At 28.1% G+C, this 19,813-nt stretch overlaps 7 protein-coding genes across 7 annotated transcripts; 4 read left to right on the top strand and 3 right to left on the bottom strand.

Moving 5' to 3' along the window:
* Positions 1–124: 124 nt before the first annotated feature.
* Positions 125–3,756, bottom strand: OCT59_011027 (DNA-dependent ATPase of the nucleotide excision repair factor 4 complex; the record flags this gene model as incomplete). Its single annotated transcript, XM_025314009.2, has 19 exons — positions 125–373; positions 454–597; positions 672–815; positions 883–975; positions 1,049–1,234; positions 1,310–1,481; positions 1,565–1,628; positions 1,713–1,831; positions 1,903–1,997; positions 2,066–2,163; positions 2,241–2,294; positions 2,358–2,413; positions 2,481–2,577; positions 2,653–2,776; positions 2,860–2,976; positions 3,038–3,325; positions 3,409–3,486; positions 3,585–3,684; positions 3,752–3,756. The coding sequence occupies 19 exons, from the start codon at positions 3,754–3,756 to the stop codon at positions 125–127; spliced, it is 2,283 nt and encodes a 760-aa protein (XP_025186101.1).
* Positions 3,757–4,615: 859 nt separating this feature from the next.
* On the top strand, positions 4,616–6,650 carry OCT59_011026 (uncharacterized protein; the record flags this gene model as incomplete). The annotated part of the gene is made up of 8 exons (XM_025333645.2): positions 4,616–4,912; positions 4,979–5,194; positions 5,272–5,344; positions 5,423–5,628; positions 5,696–5,792; positions 5,882–5,962; positions 6,038–6,261; positions 6,339–6,650. 8 exons carry the CDS (start codon positions 4,616–4,618, stop codon positions 6,648–6,650), a joined length of 1,506 nt encoding a protein of 501 aa, XP_025186102.1.
* A 169-nt stretch (positions 6,651–6,819) lies between these two features.
* Positions 6,820–8,593, top strand: OCT59_011025 (uncharacterized protein; the record flags this gene model as incomplete). The annotated part of the gene is made up of 10 exons (XM_025323241.2): positions 6,820–6,963; positions 7,076–7,092; positions 7,172–7,242; positions 7,338–7,462; positions 7,545–7,674; positions 7,751–7,807; positions 7,876–7,957; positions 8,045–8,150; positions 8,224–8,403; positions 8,467–8,593. The coding sequence occupies 10 exons, from the start codon at positions 6,820–6,822 to the stop codon at positions 8,488–8,490; spliced, it is 936 nt and encodes a 311-aa protein (XP_025186103.2). The 3' UTR covers positions 8,491–8,593.
* A 515-nt stretch (positions 8,594–9,108) lies between these two features.
* OCT59_011024 (uncharacterized protein) lies at positions 9,109–10,489 on the top strand (the record flags this gene model as incomplete). The annotated part of the gene is made up of 9 exons (XM_066136242.1): positions 9,109–9,162; positions 9,237–9,373; positions 9,448–9,539; positions 9,617–9,699; positions 9,780–9,894; positions 9,981–10,174; positions 10,246–10,270; positions 10,344–10,403; positions 10,476–10,489. 9 exons carry the CDS (start codon positions 9,109–9,111, stop codon positions 10,487–10,489), a joined length of 774 nt encoding a protein of 257 aa, XP_066000888.1.
* Positions 10,490–10,666: 177 nt separating this feature from the next.
* Positions 10,667–12,413, bottom strand: OCT59_011023 (uncharacterized protein). The gene is made up of 10 exons (XM_066136241.1): positions 12,237–12,413; positions 12,036–12,170; positions 11,811–11,958; positions 11,649–11,743; positions 11,465–11,588; positions 11,299–11,396; positions 11,144–11,231; positions 11,013–11,081; positions 10,886–10,944; positions 10,667–10,803 (listed from the first exon to the last, which is right to left on the bottom strand). The coding sequence occupies exons 1-10, from the start codon at positions 12,405–12,407 to the stop codon at positions 10,726–10,728; spliced, it is 1,065 nt and encodes a 354-aa protein (XP_066000887.1). The 5' UTR covers positions 12,408–12,413; the 3' UTR covers positions 10,667–10,725.
* A 611-nt stretch (positions 12,414–13,024) lies between these two features.
* OCT59_011022 (uncharacterized protein) lies at positions 13,025–15,879 on the top strand (the record flags this gene model as incomplete). Its single annotated transcript, XM_025314011.2, has 10 exons — positions 13,025–13,034; positions 13,103–13,132; positions 13,215–13,450; positions 13,532–13,913; positions 13,984–14,190; positions 14,279–14,625; positions 14,690–14,865; positions 14,941–15,102; positions 15,177–15,345; positions 15,421–15,879. 10 exons carry the CDS (start codon positions 13,025–13,027, stop codon positions 15,652–15,654), a joined length of 1,953 nt encoding a protein of 650 aa, XP_025186106.1. The 3' UTR covers positions 15,655–15,879.
* A 539-nt stretch (positions 15,880–16,418) lies between these two features.
* Positions 16,419–19,360, bottom strand: OCT59_011021 (uncharacterized protein; the record flags this gene model as incomplete). Its single annotated transcript, XM_066136240.1, has 13 exons — positions 16,419–16,497; positions 16,563–16,642; positions 16,709–16,893; positions 16,968–17,027; positions 17,115–17,312; positions 17,389–17,458; positions 17,575–17,741; positions 17,820–18,344; positions 18,413–18,566; positions 18,649–18,681; positions 18,750–18,902; positions 18,968–19,143; positions 19,228–19,360. 13 exons carry the CDS (start codon positions 19,358–19,360, stop codon positions 16,419–16,421), a joined length of 2,013 nt encoding a protein of 670 aa, XP_066000886.1.
* Between the last annotated feature and the right edge of the window lie 453 nt (positions 19,361–19,813).

Below are 19,813 nucleotides of genomic sequence, written 5' to 3'. Positions count from 1 at the left end.
TTATTATTATTACTACCTTGAATCTTTTTAAAAAATATTATGTTAAAATTAGAGTTTCGAATATTCTTATGTATGTGATTAATAAATCTACTAAAGTCCCTTATTATTATTTATTAAGTCATATTTAACCTTGTATCATTCGTCCACCAAAATTATTATTTAAATGACTACTAGGATTACGTTGTTTAGCAATAATATCTTCTAATGTCCATAAACTAACACCTCTTTGATCATCAAACGGTTGTGCCATTGATCTTAAGAATTTTTTAGCTCTATCCAATGACATATCTGTTGATAAATTAGTTGCAGAATCAGTTATATATTGATTTATCCATTTTGGTAACTTATTTCTTTTATCTGTTCTTCCAAATCGCTAATTTATTAGATTATAAGTTAGTAATTTGTAGAATTAAATTACTTTATATGCAAAAAACTAAATATAAGACTACTCACCTTATCAGCAAATATCATAAGCCCATAATCTGTTTTCCCTCTTAATACTCTACCAACGCATTGAGCTGCATGGCGCATGGCATCAAAAGTCAAAAAATCATTTTCTCGTATTCGATAATTCTCTCTTAAAAACTCCAATCTTGCCTTAATATGTATAACCAAGATTAGATTTATATACTTGGAAACCCCGTACAAATGACTTTACCATATTAACTTACCTTTAATATTCTATTTTCGGTATACTGATAAGGAACACCAAACATTATTACAGCACGTCCATAGTTATGATCAAAATCTATACCTTCTGATACTTTACCACGAGCAACAGATAATAATATTGCTCCACGTCCATTATCACATGCCTAAATTTACGAAAAAACTTGATGTTAAAATAAATAGGCTACGCAAGGTCATGAAGGTAAAACATACGGTTCTATAATTTTCCAGTGCAAGACTTGTTTCTGCTGCATCCGGTGTTTCTACAAATATTAATTTATGTTTCCATGTTTCATTCAATATTCCCTAATAAATGTTAAAAATAGATATATTATAATAAGGAAATAAATAGTTTTTTAAAGTTATACGCTATTTTTACCATATCATTCCACATAGAGACAATAGATTCCATATATAAATAACTTGGAAAAAATGCCACAATTCCATCTGGCACGATTTTAGAAAATTCAACTAAAATTTGACCAAAATTTCTTACTACGGCTGGATCATTTCTAACTTCAAATTTTGAACTTATTGCAACTTGGTCACTTCCTCTTGTAATAACCTGAAATAGGGAATAAATTATTAAAAATAAAAAAAAAAAGTAGTTCTAAAACAGGATTAAATAAAAATTACTTACTAAGGGTAAGAAACAATTTCTAGTAAGTGTCATTGAATAACTTTCTTGTACAACTGGTTGAAATGATAACATTTTAGGGTACATATCAAGTGGTGATAATGTTCCCGATGTTATTACTACAGTTTTAAATCTCTCAAATACAGGCTTTATTGCTATAGAAGCATCTAGACATCTGATTAAATAGAAACAATCTTTATACTAAGTTATTTGAATTCATTAAAAAAGAAAAGAAAAGTAAAAATTATTTTGACTAACGCGTAATGAAGTATAGGATTCGGGACAGTTTCATTTTCAAAAGGTTCCAAAATCAGCAAAAAACCTAAAATTGTAATAAAAAATTTTTTTAGCATATTTAATGTGTCATTATCAAAATCTTGAATATTTTCCTTGAAAACCGAATTACCAGTAGCATATGTGGCCACAAGAGTTGCAAAAGCTGCAACTTTATGTAATGCATAATATTCATCAAGGTCCGATAATTCCAATGTATGAATCAACGAAGTTAATCTTTGGCTGCAAAACCTACGTATATGTTCACAAATTTTATTAGACGAATTCTAAATTACTTTAAACAACATATTATTTTAACCAACCTCAAGGGTTTCGCCTCAATAAAAGTTAATTCTCTTAAATGTTGAAGAAATGAACTAGGAGTTTCTGCAACGACATGCTGTATTCGCATTCTTGTCTAAATAAAAAAAAAATGAATTAGCAAAAGTGATTAATAATAACGAATGCATATAATCATTTACATACTTTTATATATTCAATAAACCTTCTAAGAAAAGCAATAAAATGTTCTGCTTTTCGAATATTTCCAGGTATAGCTTCTGTGAGCAAATCATCGGGCAACACTAAATTGATAGACGTAATTAATTCATTTGGAAATGCAAATTATTTTTTTAATTAAAATATATAAATTGGTATTTACCTGGATTTGACATGAAAGTATCTTCATCTCTAGCTTCTCTAGCAGCTCTTAATCCTATAATATGTTAATAAATAAATTCGAATATTTATATTTATGTATTTATTTTACTTAACAAACCTTCAACTAGCTTTGTATATTCATCTTTTAATCTTTCGGAATCTTTAGCTTTAACTCTAATATAAAAAAATTTATAAATTTGGCAGAAAAACTTATCTTTCAACTGTATATCAAATAACTTACTCATCGATTTTCTCTGATAGCTTAGCAATACTTCTTGCACTTGCATCCAGATTAGGCTTTGTAAGATCAATGCTTAATGATTCTATACATACATTATCTAAAAGTATCAAAGTATAACTTCAATGAATATTTACTAAATTGTAATTTAATCTTTTTTCAAAAAAAAAAATACCAATGTTATGTGCTTCGTCAAAAACCACTATACAATTTTTAGACAACTCTTTTGAAACTAACTCAGCAACTTTCGGATCAAGTAAATAGTGATAACTATATATTACAACATTTGCAAATGGAATCTATCAGACATTTAATATAAAAAAAATTAGAACTTATTTTTCAATGAATAAAATATTGTATTAAAAATCTAGTAATAAATTACCACTCTCCTAGCTAAATAATATGGACAAAAACACTTCTCTTTACCAAAAACTCTCAAATCTTCTAACGTATAAACACCATCCATCAATAATTCATTTGGATCATGCTTTTCTAATGTCTATAAATTATAAAATTAATTACTTATAATTTCTAAAAAATAATATAAAATTTATAATTACCTCATAAAAATCACACAGTTCTACGTTTGAATCGAATTTAGATTTGTCTCTCACCCAAGAAGCAGTTAAATTTCTACATTTAGCGTCAACCACTTTTCCCCATTTTTGCTGACTAACTGTAGGGTGTAAGCAAAGGTTTTTTCTTGAAGTTAATCCGATTCCTAAAAATGATTCTTCCACACCCTGGGATTTCCGATATTCAATTAAGATTTGAAGTTCTGCTAATGCTTTTTCAATTTCTGGTACTGTTCTTGAGCAATATATTAATTTTCGTTTTTCAGAGTAATGCTGTAAGATGTTTTTAAAAACAATTTGGTAAATTGTGGGCATAATAGATTCAGGTTTTAAAATATATGAAAATGAGTATTCACCATTTGATATGCTACGATTAAGGACAATAATGATACTGTTTTACCAGTCCCTGATGGCATTTCAAGTACACAATGTCCCTGATTAATTGAAAAAATTATAAATTAATCAGAGAAAAAAAATAATTATTATGAAACAATCAATAGAAATTTTCTTTCTTTTATTTATATGAACTTACTTCAGCGTCAAGGGCTTTTTTCAGATCCGACATATAAGCATATTGTTCAGGATATATTTTGTCATAAGGAAAATAAACTGGTAAACCATCTATCGTGAAACTAAAAAATAAAAAAAAAGAGTTTAAATTTTATTTATGAATTAGAAGTAGAAGAAAAAAGAACTAACCGCATGTTTCAAAAAGTATTTGATTTGATTGATTTGACCACTAAAAAGAGATGGATATATATGTAGTCTCGGAAAAATCAATAATTTCTCCGTGCTACGGATCAGCGTTCTACACATATGGAAATAAGGAAATTTCACTGTGTAATTCAATTTTATAATTTTATTGGTCACTATTAGGATCCTAATTTAAGTTTCCGTTAATATGAGTTAGTAATTTAATTATCAGTAAATAATACCAGGATCTTTTTTTTTAATTCTAATTCATCAGATTTTTTCAATACCAGAAAAATTTTATCCGATTCATTACAAGTTGGCCTTTGTGAAATAGGATTTTTTAAAAAAACCAAATAAAACATTTGGGAGCGCTTTACCGAATTTTGTCTTAGGCCGTTACAATTTTTAAAGCAAGATAATGTACTGTAAAGGCCTTGAATTGTTGTCAACAGATCATTTTCCTTAATTCTCAAATGAAATAAATTTTGTAATTATGCGATTGTCTTAAGGATAAGTCCAACTTTCAGGAATTCTATGCAGATCACTATAATTCACATGGATTTTTATAATAAAAAGCTCGAAAATAAAAAAACATTTTAATAGTATTGGTTAATTGTAATATATTCGATATAAAATTAACAGTAATCCACTTAAATCTGATTGGTGAGTTATCACTTCGTACAGTACAGTTTATATGTATACTCAATCGCTTACCCTAATCACCTAATCAACTTACCTTATTTTGCTATTTATAAAAATTATAAAAATTTCTAGTTACCGTCTGTACGACGATAATCAGATGATTATCGTAAAATTAATATATATATATTACATTATATAAATCAGTTCATCCTCATCTTAGATTTTATCATGTTATCTAAACAAGGAATTAAATTTCCTAGATTCTTCGTTCAATTACGTAAAAATTCTAGTATTCCAGTTCCAACCTCAACTATAATAAAAACCGGGCAAATTGTATCTCGATTAGGATTTGGTGGATATCGAATAAATAGGAATGATGATAGTCATAAAGTAGCACTTGAAAAAGCAATAAAAAGTGGTATCAATGTAATTGATACAAGTACTCATTTTGAATTTGGTGAATCCGAAGAAGTTATTGGTAAAGTTTTAAACAATGCTATTAAAGATGGAACCGTTACTCGCGAGGTATCTATATATATTGACGTCATAAATTTGTTAACATGCAAATCTCGTTAAAATTTTTTTTCTTAGGGAATGGTAATAATCTCTAAAGCAGGATATGTAAATATTGCAGATACGACACACTTGGATGATTCATTTGCAAAAATCAATGATAAATCTGCGCATTCTATTTCTCCCGAATTTTTAAATAAACAAATCTCCGACTCATTGTCACGTTTAAATCTTGAAAAACTTGATATTTTTATGCTTAATAATCCCGAAAGAATTTTACAAGCTAAAAATAAGGTTTGATGTTTACAAAATTAAGTAAATCAATAAAGTTGAACAAATAAAAAAATTATATTTTTTCTCTTCATTCCTAGCACTTATCAATTAGCAATTTGTATGATGACATCGAAAGAGCACTTGATTACTTGGACAAAGAAGTAATGAAAGGTTTGAAAAATGATTTATCACAGCTTAATAATCAAAGCCAGCATTTTAAATGATGATTCTCATCTATAATCTAATTAGGAAGAATTGGTGGATATGGAATTTGTTCCAATTCAATGGCAATTTCAATAGCAGCTGATCACATTTCACTGCCAAAAATTTTTGAAAAACTTTCAAATTCTAGTAAAAAAAATTTTATGTCGATTCAAACACCTTTTAATTTATTTGAAAGAGATTTAATTCAAAGAGGTGTTGGTCAAACTTGTTCTCTTGCTGAATATGCGAAGGTATAATTATTGATACAAGCTTTTATTCACGAAAAGATTCAATAAATAACTTATTAAAGCACCTTAGTCTAATGATATATTCGTATTCACCAATCGGCCGCTTCATGCTATGGCCGGAGGAAGCATCCGCAAACTTGTTAACAACCGAGATTTAAGAGATTTACGTAGGTTGATTAGTGCAATTAGTGCGTCTGACGTTTTCATCATCTTTAATCGTGTATATGTTTATGTATATTTCGATATATTTAAACAGCCGAACATCAAATTGTTAATAATCTTTCAAACGGACTTCAAAGATTAGATCAGTTAGAGAGTGAATTTAGTAATGAATTATGTAAGAATTGTCTTTTTTCTTAAAAAACAAACCGTTAAAATTTTATTTATTCTAAAAAGAAAAATTATTTTTCAGTTCCGTTAGGACATCCATTGTCAACGAAATTTATATGGTCTCAAATATTTTCACAAAATTTATCGAGATTATCACAGAATCATTTTGCTACAAAATATTATTTGGAAAAACAAGCTAAACCTGCTATAATAAGAGATTTAGATTGCTTATGTGATTATGTGAAAAATATGGCTTTAGATGAAGAAAAAAGTAGATTACAAAGTTGGATGATGAATTATCAAATGGTTGGTTAAAAAAAAAAAATATATATATATTTTTATTATGTATATATTTTTTTTTATAACTCCTCTTTTTTTTTAAGGAAACGCAATCTCTTATGGATTCAATGGTTTCATATGCACTTATAAATGTATTACACAGTAATGATGAACTTGATTCTATAATATCATATCTCGCTCCTTCATTATATTTAGAAACTGTTCAACATCATTCTCCATTATCTGTAAAAGCACTTCGAATTAATTTGGCAAATCAAATAATTGGATGTGTTTTAGTTGGCATGAGAAAACCCGAATACGTTCAAGATTCTTTATCAGCTTTAGAATTAAGTGATGACGATTATTTAACCATTGAAGCTTTAAATGATATATATGCGAGTCAAAATTTTCAATAAAGCCCAATTTTTAAATAAACTATAGATTCTATAGATTAGTGATAAGATTAGTTAACAAATCAGGTTAGAACAATTATTGATCTACATAAAACTTCCAGTCTTTTATTAAAAATTTAAACTACTTTCTATATACTTTTTTAGCGGACTTTTTTTACTCATCTTTCGTGAAATGGGCTTAGACTTGGACGCTTGCATTTCTCAGCTTCTTCAAAAGCAACTGTTAGCAGAGTCTCTTATCAAAGAAATTTGTGAAAAGACTAAAGAGCTGTTAATGAATGAAAGCAATTGTGTTTCAATTTCAGCGCCTGTCACCGTAGAAAGTGTCTTTTTTATATATTATGTATTTGTTAAAAGGGAATAAATATTTGTAATTTAAGATTATTATTTTCTTCTCTTTTTTTTTTATTTAATTTTTATTTATAAAGGTCGGCGATATTCATGGGTAAATATTACCTTCTTAAACATTGTGCTCGTGAAATAGAAAATTTAATTTACTTGATAGATTCAATATTGTTCCATAGGCAATTTTATGATCTTATAGAAATATTTCGGATCGGAGGGTATTGCCCATCTACAAATTATCTCTTCCTTGGTACATAAAGATTTCAACCACTCTCAAAGTCTTTAAAAAAAGCGGTACAGTCGAATGTTCATAAACAAATCATCGCCTTGTTCGGTTTCCTGCAGGCGATTATGTGGATAGAGGACTCTTTAGCGTGGAGACGATATCTCTGTTGACATGCCTGAAATTACGTTATCCTCACAGGGTTCAATTGGTTAGAGGAAATCATGAATCAAGAGCCGTTACCCAGGTAAATTTTATATTATTTTATATATATATATACATTTTTATAATCCATGAATTTAAATAAAGTAAAAATAATTTCAAAATAGACCTACGGATTTTATACTGAATGCGTAAGAAAATATGGTTCAACAAACGTTTGGCATTATTTTACAGATATGTTTGATTATCTCACGTTATCGGTTGTAATTGATGACAGGATTTTCTGCGTACACGGAGGTTAATTTTTTATATCTTATTTTAGCATATCTTAAATTTAACAGCAGGTATTAATATTATTTGCTCATAATCGCAGGATTATCGCCTTCAATACATAGTATTGATCAAATAAAAATCCTTGATAGATACAGAGGTATGTTTTTATTAACATGTAAATGACTTATAATATTTAATCACAAATAAATTAATACATTTGTTTAGAGATACCACACGAAGGCCCAATGGCAGACTTGGTTTGGTCTGATCCTGATCCAGACAAAGATGAATTTGCCATTTCACCAAGGTTATTAATTAATTATTGTAAATCAAAAAGTAGTTCGTTTTATTTAAATTTCAGTTATTCTAATGTTTGTTTGTTAACAATTTTAAGAGGTGCTGGCTACACTTTTGGGGGTTTAGTTGTCAAGAAGTTTCTTGAAATAAATAATATGGAACATATTCTTCGTGCGCATCAACTTTGTATGGAAGGATATCAGGTAATTTCATTAACAATATCAAATTACGTGTGCAATTTCTTTAAGTTCCATTAATATACGATTGCGTACGCAGGTTCTCTATGATGATCGTTTATCAACTGTATGGTCTGCACCTAATTACTGTTATCGTTGTGGAAACATGGCTTCGATCTTAGAAGTTGGTGTAGATGGACAGAGATTTTTTAATGTGTTTGATGCTGCACCTGAAAATGACAGAGATGGTCCTTCACAACAAACTTCTTTAGAGAAAAAAGTAAGTGATAACGTGTATATAACTTTTTTTTTTTATTTAGTCTAATTTAATATAATACCTTAGGATAAAATTCACTATTTTCTGTGAAATATATGGATGATCTTAATCATGAAGTATCAAACTAAAATTTCTATTCGGATTCTCGAATTATTTTTATTTGTTAAATTTATTAAATTTATTATTTACTACGAAAAAACTTAAATAATACTTGAATGGTTTTTGTTATCTGAAAAACTATAGATGATTGGTTTGCTTCGTATAAAAATAAATTGAAGTTTTTGAAGATTTTTTCTTTTGATAATTGTTTACTTTGATATTACGATTTGCAAATATCGCTATAATGAGTGAATTACTATATTGGTTTATTTCAGTTGTTACAAATAGTCACCCTTCGGGACCAAAAAAAATTGGTGTGATTATAAAAATACTATATGGTGTGACTAAAGGTGTTTTTTTAATATGCTTATTGGTAACTTGGTAAGTGGTAACTTGGTAACTTGGGTCAATGCCGACTGTATATCATATCTTTTTTTAGTATATTTAATAATAATGATTTACTGTACCAATTTTGGTCAAGCGAATCCAAAACCTTGGTTGCACTTATCCTTATTTGTCCTTTGTTTATACAATTGATCGTATTTTAAATTAAAAACAATTTCGATAATTGAAAATAACGACTTTTTTCGTGAAAACACAACAATTACCATGGCAGAAGACCTTACCACGATTACATGGAGAAGTGTTGAATGGATTCAAAGTGTATTTATAATATTTGTTTAGCAGACAACGATAATTGAAAATATTAAAAGACTTTACCTCTTTATATGTGATAGAGACCCGAGGGTTTGAATTCAAATAATGTCTTGGATTATTTTGCTGAATCACCGTTTTGGGATAATCAATGTAATAATGCTATTTTAAAAATGCAAACACAATACAATGATCTTAAAGACCTAAATGTAGACTTAAGGTTGGCACAGATTACTTTTTAATAATTATATCGATATTTTTTCTTTATGATTGAATCAAATTCATTATATATAGAAAAATGAAAGGAATTGAATTTCAAATTGTACATGAAAAGGCACCAGTTTTATGGGTCATTAGAAAACAAAATAGATTATCCGAATGGTCAGGTATGGTTAATATTTTGTATCTAATTAAATTAATTAAATAAAATTAAAATTAACAAAATCATATACTTTATTTCTAGTTAGTCCTATAGCTACGTTTTATATTTTGAATAATAATATTTATCAAGCACCTGATTTATATTCAATCATAGGGACTCGTATAGTAGATATACATATATATCTTGTTTTTCTATTATTTTAGAATGTTGTATACAATTAATTAATAATTATTTGTTTTCGTAGTTGACAAGTTTATATTATTTACATATCGCTTTTAATACTGCTCTACAAGAAGTAGAATTTCATCCTGCAACAGGATACACATGGAAGGGTGCAAATGATCCTAATGCGTCACGAAGTATATCCTTTCTTCTATACCTTTTTCTACTTATCTTGTTAAGTGTCAATATAACTTAATTGCACAAAAAATCTTTTTTTTATAAGAATCTAAAGTTCAACAAGACCCAATAGAATTAATAGACTTTCGTAATGGTGCTGATAGAGCGTTCGGAAATGTTACTCGTAAAATGCAGCAACAGTTAGCCCAGGCTATTACTCAAACCGAAGAAGATAATTTATCGGCCATTAATGAATTAAATGATTCTTTAATGGCTGGAACACCTGGTGAAATGAGTGATGTACGTTAATGGGATTTTTTTTGGTTTAATTATTTTAGAACTAATCGAATTTTATTTTAATTTTTTAGCAGTCACCATCACAGCCGATGGCTACTGGTATTTGTTTTATAACGTCTGTTTTGAAAATTTTTGGTTGAAAAAAAAAATAATTTTAAAATATGATTTTTAGATCAAATGGGCAAAAGAAGGAAAAAGAGCGAAGATGCCACTGGAAAAAAGAAAAAGAAAAGTAAGTCATTATATATTTTCAATATTTTCAAAAAATATTTTTTTTTTTCGTTAATCTCTTTATCATCGATAGAACAAACCGGATAAAAGTAAATACTGTCTAAATTATGTAAATAGAGTTGTATTAAAAAATTAAGTTTTAATGAATGTGGATAAGGATCTTTTTTAACTAGATTATGTGCTTTATGATAAAAAATTAATTTTCGGTGTAGTTTGAAAAATATTATTATGTTTATTTTTTTTTTCTGTTATTATTATTTCTTTTCTCTCTCTCTCTCTCTTTTTTTTAATTTTAATACTATAGATATTAAAAGTATTCAAAGTTAATCGTGTATTGGATATTCAGATTTGCTATCTTTGACTTTCTTATCGATCATATATCTAAAAGGAATCCCGCCAATCTAAATTCAATTATGAAAAAACGAGTTAATAATATTATAAAATGTATAAAACAAAATAAAAATTTATTTTATTTTTACAAACCCAAGCGAAGGCACTAAGTAAACTATCAACAATGAAATTATTAGTCGGAGAGACTGCGCCTATAAGAATAATAAATGTTAATTATTAAAACTATCAATGAAAAATTTCTCGTTATATATTTATTTACCTTTGCTTGCAACTCTACATATATTACCTCCAAGATCCGAAGTAATATGGAAGTGTCCTTTGCAAAGGGCTTTATGAAAAGTAAATATTTTAAAACTTAAAAAAAACTGATTAAAAAAAAAAATTTCTTACATTTGTATAAAGCTTTAGCGGCTTGATCTGGCGATAACGCAACATCATCACCTTCAATTTCGCTGGTGATTTTTGGTTTTGTTTTGTTCTAAAGAAAATAAATATAAACATGATCTTCAAACAAAATAATAAATTGATAGTTTAATGAGATTTACTTCTTGTTGAAGACCAGGACTATCAATTGTTCCGGCGAAATAACAATGAACACTAATATCGTAAAGTAATAATTCATTGCGTAAAGTTTCGGCCAAACCTATTAATAAATAAAATTATAAATAAATCTGTAGAAATTAATTTTGTTATTTAAAGAATTCAAATTACCTCTTAAAGCATACTTCGTTGGGGCATATTGAGAAAATCCAATGAAACTCATTACTCCTAAAACAGAACTAACAAGAACTATTTTTCCCTTAATTCTTTGTCGCGTCATGCGTTTTACTCCTTCCTACGTGATAAACTAATATTAAAAAATGAATATAAAAAAGTACATTTTTTTTTTACTTACGTGAACAGTATATAAAGTTCCATGATAATTAAGTTGCATACCACTTTCGAACTCTGAAATATCCTGTTCGATAAATAATCCAGGTTTACAAGCTCCTTTGAAATGGATTATAATATTAGTGCATAAGAATAAAGTAAGACAGTTGGTCATAAATTAAATTACCGGCACAACAGAAAATGAAATCAGGCGCTCTTCCATTGTGCAAATCACAAGCTTCATTCAAGGCGCGAACCGAATCTTCGTAATTAGTAACATCCGCTGAAATTGCATTGAAAATCAAATTCTTATAATCTTCACGACCCTTTGCAGCCTTTTTAGATAGAAAGATGGTGGATTAAAAATAAAATAAATCGAATTTCATAATATTGTATAATTATCGGATCATACGTCTTTAATTTCTTCAAGAGCAATTTGTAGGTGGTCTTTATCGCGAGCGATTATAGTCACATGCGCGCCTTTTGAAGCTAATAACTTGGCGATAGCTTTACCAAGTCCCTTACTACCGCCAGTTACATAAGCATGCTAAAGTAAATTAGAAAATTAAGAATTAAATGAAAAATTACGAATAATCGGTATTATTTATTTTACCTTTCCTTGGGGTAAAAATTTGTTTCTTCCTAATATCTTATACCATATTGAATTACCCATTAAATAACTTATAGTTAATAAGAAAAGTATAAATAGGAAGACTAAAGGAAGTAATTTTTCTGATAGCACAGAGTCAGCTCTTAAGTGAAGTATGTCATCAACAAATGGCATTTTTTCGAATTCGCAAAGAAGAATACGCAGATTATTTATCTGTTCCGGAACGGATTTTCGGATCGGAAAACAATAAATGTGATTGGTTATCGTGTATTTGATCGCTTCAATCGATAATCTCTGAAAAAACGACTTTTAACCGATATTTTTGTTTCTCCTTAAATAAGCACACTCCATTTGAATTTGAGGATATAATGCACACCTTCTCTAAATGCAAGTTTTTGATTGTTATGTCAAGGAAAGAAGTAATGTAGACTGAAACCCAAGAGAACACGATTATTTTACCACTTTAGTAAATGAAAGGCAATAATAATTCGACTTCTACTTTGGTGACAACAACATAGGAGAATTCTATAGTTACGTATGCCTAACCCCATAATGGAATCGTCTTTGCCTATTATTTTAAAGGGAGATAAGCGTAACCTGTTCCCTTAGATAGGAGAAAATTGGAGGGGACTTCCGGGTTGTTTATAATAACTTTAGAGCTAAGGGAAAATATTTCTTTGAACATCACATGATAAAAATAATGATAAGATGATGATCTTGATTATCTTTTGTATATAATAATTCAGTTATAAAATCAGACTCATTTTCATTATTTTCATTTTTAAGTTACGATGTCTCAAGGTAGGACAAATTTCTTCTTCTAAAGTACATAATAGATAAAAGTTAATATGTTTATTAATTTAATAAAGCACAACAATATTCCGTTGGAATTCTTACAAGTATGTAATTTGTTATTTTATGCAATATTTTCAAACTTATTTATTTAAATTATTCAATTCGATAAATAAATTACTTTAAAAGTTAGTGATACAGCTTCAGCAGATTCAACAAAAGACCTTAGTGGTCCAACTCTAAAAACCGTATTTAAGCAAGCTTCAAAAGAAAAAATTACTTTTAATGTTATTAAGAGTGCAATTATTTCAGATGATTTTGAACAAATACAAAATATAGTTAAAACATGGAGTGATAATGAGAATCTTGATATCGTAGTAACAACTGGAGGTACAGGATTTGGAGTTAAAGATATTACACCCGAAGTTAGTGTATAAAATTTTGTATTCCTTCGAATAATTATATAAATATCTAAATTTATTTAATTTCCTTAAAATACCGTTCAGGCAATAGAACCTTTGTTACAAAAGAAATCTCCCGGAATTGCTTATGCAATGATAACTACTTCTTTACAGAAAACCCCTTTTGCAGCACTTAGTCGACTTGTTAGTGGTGTAAGAGGAAAAACTATTATCATTACAGTGCCGGGAAGTCCGAAAGGAGCAAAAGAAAATTTGGAAGCAGTAATAAATGTATTGCCTCATGCTGTTGATTTGGCGAAAGGTGGTACTGGAGAAAATGTTCATGCGCAATTGAATGCTCAAAAGACAAACAATAGTAAAGATGAAAGTGGACATCAATGTGTTCATAATACTAAACACGAACATCACCATAAACATGAACATGATACAACGCGTTCATTTTTGTCAGATCCTCTCTCCGGTCCTGGTAAATCTAGCTTGTCCTTTAACGTTATTTTCTTAATTTGTAATAATTAGCGGTATCATATGATTTATAGTTACCCAACGCCAACGTAAATCTCCTTATCCTATGATCACGGTTGATGAGGCGTTGAATATTATTGCCAACAATGCCGAGATTTTAGGTTCAATTACTGTTCCAGTCAATGAAAACTTGGTTGGAATGGTTTTAGCTGAAGATGTTTACGCGAAAGAACCTGTCCCAGGCTACCGTGCTTCAATTGTTGATGGGTATGCAGTTGTTGGTAAGGTTTCATCTTTCATTTCTTTCATTGTAAAATTACTTGATATTAGAGAGTACGTTTAATTCACATGTAATTATGGTTCAAATAGCAAGCGATGGTCCCGGAATTTATCCAGTAGTCGGTGTGTCAATTGCAAATGTTCAATCAGATGCTATGCAGCTCAAACCCGGACAAATCACTCGCATTACAACAGGTGGGCCTATACCTAATGGTGCCACAGCAGTAGTTATGGTCGAAGATACATCTCTCGTAAGTACTTCTGCTGATGGTCTTCAAGAAGAATCAGTGAAGATTCATGTTCAGGCACGTAATAATGAATGGATCAGGGAAATTGGATCAGATACTAGTGTTGGCACAGTTATTGTTCGTAAGGGTGAACTTGTAACTGCTGTTGGTGGTGAAATTGGAGTCTTGTCATCTGTAGGTGTGCGAGAAGTAAGTATCATAAAATAATGATCGGTAGCAAAAGTTATTATAAGGAATTAATTTTTATATTTAGGTTCGCGTTTATAAACGTCCTGTTATTGGAATACTTTCTACTGGAAATGAAGTAGTTAATCATAATGAACCAGAGTTAAAATATGGTCAAATACGAGATAGTAACCGGCCAACTTTACTGGCAATCGGCAAAATTACAGGATTTGAGGTCAAAGATTTTGGGATTGTGAGTGATAAGTAAGTATATGATATTAAATAAATTATAATTTCCTTTATAATATAACAGTAAAATTTTTTTGTTTGTTGTTTTAGCGTACAAGAATTGGAAAATGTATTAAAATTAGCTTTATCACAAGTTGATGTACTTGTTACTACAGGTGGTGTGTCTATGGGCGAATTTGATTTACTAAAACCTACTTTAGAGCGTTCTTTAGAAGCAACTATACACTTTGGAAGGTTAAAGATGAAACCGGGGTAAGAAAATATTTATCGTCTATTTATATTTTTTTTTCTATATTAAATGTTGAGTATAAAAATTTTATTATTAGGAAACCAACAACATTTGCGACTATTATATCAGATGAATATAAAAAATTAATTTTTAGTTTACCTGGAAATCCTGTTTCTGCTACTGTTACTTCATATTTATTTGTTTTACCAGCTCTTAGAAAAATTGCAGGTTATGATAATTGGAATTTACCTATTGTGCAAGCAGAGGTAATTTGTTTTATAATTTGATTGTTATTATTATTTTATTACAATACTATAAAATTGTTAACTTTTTATTTTTAGCTCTCAAATAATATTAGTCTTGATCCTAGACCCGAATATCATAGAGCTACCATTTCTTATGATTATACAAAAGGAAAGTTTTTGGCAGTATCCACAGGTAATCAAATAAGTAGTAGATTGCTTAGTATGTGCAGTTGTAATGCATTATTAAAACTTCCTGGAAAAACTGATCAATTAAAAGAACTCGTTAAAGGTACAATGGTAGATGCTATATTAATAGGACAATTAAATTAGTTTCATTAGTTCTTATCAAATGACTTGCTAGTAAACATACCTGAAATTTTTTAGTAAATAAGATTAAGTTATCTCGTTTAGTTATTTAATTTTAAGAAGATTTGTAAAGCTTTATATGTATAATATCATTTTAAAATTATCAACAAATATTAAATAGTTATTGGGTAAGGGAATGATCCTTTCATAGGAATTAATGTTTTATTAAAGAAATAATATTTTACGTATACATAAAATTTTCCCGATGATTATCTAATTACAAAAAGCAACTAATTATAGTTAGTATAAACAATAGAGTAACAAATACAGTATATTCAAATTGAAGTATTAGCATTAATTCTATATATTAGTATCAAATTATAAAATGAAATAATGAATTGTCTTAAATTAGGGTTTAATTTTCCAATAAACTATAATATAATATTAAAAATATTATTTTATATTTACTTTTAAAATTGCTAAATAAAAGAAACCATTTGAATTATAGATTTTATGGTGCTATTATTGCTAATAAAGCTAATCAATGAACCAAATTATTAGTTAAAATGGCATAATTCTAATTTAAAATTCAAATTAAATATGTTTTTAAAAATTTTCCAATATTTATAAAGCACTAGTATTTAAATAGATGATTGTGATTAACTAATATACACTTTTTTTTTAGGTAATTATAACTTTTTTAACATATTCAAAATATTTATAAAAAAAATATAAATATAAATACAAATTTTTACAAATAAATAATATAAATTTTAACAATTTAATATTTATGATGATAATTGTATATTAGATTTAGTAAATGGATGTGATAATAATGCTTTAGCAGTTGGTCTATTGTTATGATTCCTATTATATAGAAATAAAGGTTAATATAAATCAATGTAAAGAATTATTATTATAATTATACCTACAATTCAAAAGTTTTTTTCAAAAATTCTTTTGCTTCATTTGATATATCTTCAGGTATTTCAGGTGAACAAGATTGCCCAATCTTTAAAAATAGTTAAAAAATCAATAAATATTACATTTACATAATAAAATATTATATTAAACATACCCTAAACATGGCCTGCATTTGATTGAATTCAGGAAATGGATGTTCTCCTGTAAACATTTCTATAATTAAACATCCCAAACTCCATATATCTGCTTTGCTTGTATAAGATGTTTGTTTTACAACTTCTGGTGCCATCCAGAATACTGAACCTTGCAAAGAAGGCCTACTTACAGTTGCCATAATTTCTATTAGGTAAAAATAAATAATTAATTATAGAATAATTTGAAAACTTTGAAAACTAAGTTCATAAAATACTCACGGTCTTCAACTTTTTTTGAAATACCAAAATCTGATATTTTGATACCTCCCTTATTGTCAACTATTAGCACAAATCATACGGACAATAAAAATTACAAAATTATACACAATAAGCAAGAAATTTTAAATTTACAAAATATTTTATTACCTAAAATATTAGCACCTTTGATGTCACGATGGATGATATCTTGTTCATGAAGATAATTTAATCCTTGTAAAATTTGTCTGTTAAATGATCTAACTAATGTTTCTTCTAATGGACCATAATTATTAAGCATAGTTGCTACTGAACCACCGGGAACATATTCCAGGAAAATATTTAAAGTTTTTTCATCATGTTGAAATCCTATAAATAAATAATATATAAAGAACTATAATATAATTTTTTTTAAGAAAAAAAAACAAAGAAAAAAAAATTTTACCAAGGTATTGAACAATATTTTCATGATGTAAATCTTTCAAAAGTGCAATTTCTCTTTGTAAAGCATCTAACTAATTATAATTATTAAATTGGTGAAATTGATTTTTACTCAAATATAAATATATAATCGCGTGAACGCAGTTGAAAATAGTTGCGGAATATCCAATCATAGAATAAATGAACCTACCATAGATTTCTTTCTTTCCTCATTTGCGGATTGTCCTGTAGGTAACTCAACTTGCTTAACTGCCATTAATTCTCCGGTAATGGAATTAAGCCCTAAATACACACTACCAAAAGAGCCCATTCCAATCAAAGCACCTTGCATCCATTTCAAAACTTGATTCTCTCCAACTATATAATAAAATTATTTCCAATATTAAATAAATATGTATAAATATGAATAATTTATGAAATTTTCATCCAACCCACATCCATTATGTATAAGTGCCCATTCTTCTTCTTCAATTTCATCACTTTCACTAAAACCGTCAAAATCTTCGTTTTGCTCTTCTTCTGTAATTATTGTTTCCGAATTATCCATAGGGAATAAAAGAGAATCAGATCTGTCATCATAATATAAAGAAGACATTTTTGATTTGCGAGATAATTTAGAAGCAGATGAAAGTCTTGAAGCTCTTCTGACAGAATTTCTACAGCTACGTTCTAATTCTTCACTATTATGCCCAGGAAAATATTCCGTAAGATTTAATGAAATCAATTCTGAAGGTGGACGTTGACCAAAAAAATTTCTTAATTTTTTTTGAGATATTCCAACTTGAGGTGTTGTTGGAGGTTTTTCTCCAAAGAAATTTGCTAATTTTTTGTGTCTCTTTTGGGTTTTTAATTGTTCCAAACTCATTTGAACATGCTTCTTGCGTAAGATAAGTCTTTCCCTTTCCGGTCTATCTGAACTTTTACAAATCTTTACTAATTCATCATCGGATAAACTTCGAGCTATGTTATCGAAAATAAAAGAATATTAATAAATATATATATGTGTATAAAATATATAAATAATTTACCATCACTTAGAGTTGTAAACAACGAATATTTTTCAACATCCTCGTTTATATTAAACTTTTGCAACACTCGTGCTAAAATAGATTTAGCATCAGTTACATTGTTCATAGGGATTGTTCTCGTTGCACCATCTTCACCAATAACTTTGATGGCACGCTAATAAATGTGAAAAAGAATTGTCAGATTAAATATTAAAATTTTTTTTTAAAAAAAAGATTAGATAAAATAAAATACTTGCCTGTTTAACACTGTCTGATATTTCTGATTGTTGCTAAAATTAAGTTTATATTTAATTAATTAGAATTTTAAATGTAAAAGTTAACAAAAGTATATATTTACTTTAGAGTTTTGTGAAGTTCGTGAAGAATAATCATTATTGTTGTTATTATTATTACGCGAAGACGAAGTAGAATTAGATCGAGATATGGTGCTTGCTTTTGAATTAGATCTGCTAAGCGATGGAAATCTATCAGAATCAGGTGAACCCAGGTCCTAAAAAAATTTTATATAGTTAATATAAAGAAAGAAAAAAATTGATAATTATAAATAATAAATACCTTTGGTATATAATATTTAATGGGATTAGCGTAAGGAACGGTATTTCCTGCGCAACACTTTAGCAAAGCTTTAACTGCCAAAAGGATTCTTACGCGTTCGCCGATTGATCTGATCTTCAATTCTTTTAGGATGTCGTGATCCAATTCTAATAATACATCACCATTTATATCATTATCTATATAATAGGATATAAATAAAAGATAAAAAATTAAATTGAAAACTCATGAATTTATAACAGAAAAAAAAATTTTCTTTTTACCTGAAAATACTTTTTGATATTCTCGAAAATTATTTTCTTGTAACCAACAAGCTACTTGGTCATACTTCCAATTTCTTACACTTTCAAAGGTAAGTCTACAATCAACTATAGGAGAAGGAGGAGTAGAATCCATGAATAAGCTAATATTGGTCAATTATTGAAAAAATTTAAGAAAGAGAAATAAGAGAAATTACAGTAAGCAAATATCGGGTTTTCGCGATTTAAATATTAGGCGTTTATTAGATGTAGTGTAACCATAGATTCTGCATTTCTTTAAAAATATTTTGATGTTTGATGTTAAACAATGGGTTTATTTTAGACAGATTTACTATACAATTCGGTAACAAATAAATTTTCTAAATTTTCTCAGAGTTCAACTAAATTTGAAAACATTCATGAATTAATACCCTTTTAATAACATTTTTGGGGATCAAATTCACGAAAATAATTAAAAATTGATCGGCTAAAAACTAATAGGTCTTACTTATTGCTTTTGGAAAATTCTGGCAAAGCGAAGAATTTTAAGTGAGATGCAAAGTATACAGAGTATACAGTATACTGCCAATTCATATGATAAGGATTTTAG

Source organism: Rhizophagus irregularis, chromosome 19, assembly GCF_026210795.1.
Source record: "Rhizophagus irregularis chromosome 19, complete sequence".
Classification (NCBI taxonomy): Eukaryota; Fungi; Glomeromycota; class Glomeromycetes; order Glomerales; family Glomeraceae; genus Rhizophagus; species Rhizophagus irregularis.
The sequence above is the reverse complement of the archived record's forward strand: the minus strand, read 5'-3'. Positions and strand labels throughout refer to the sequence as shown.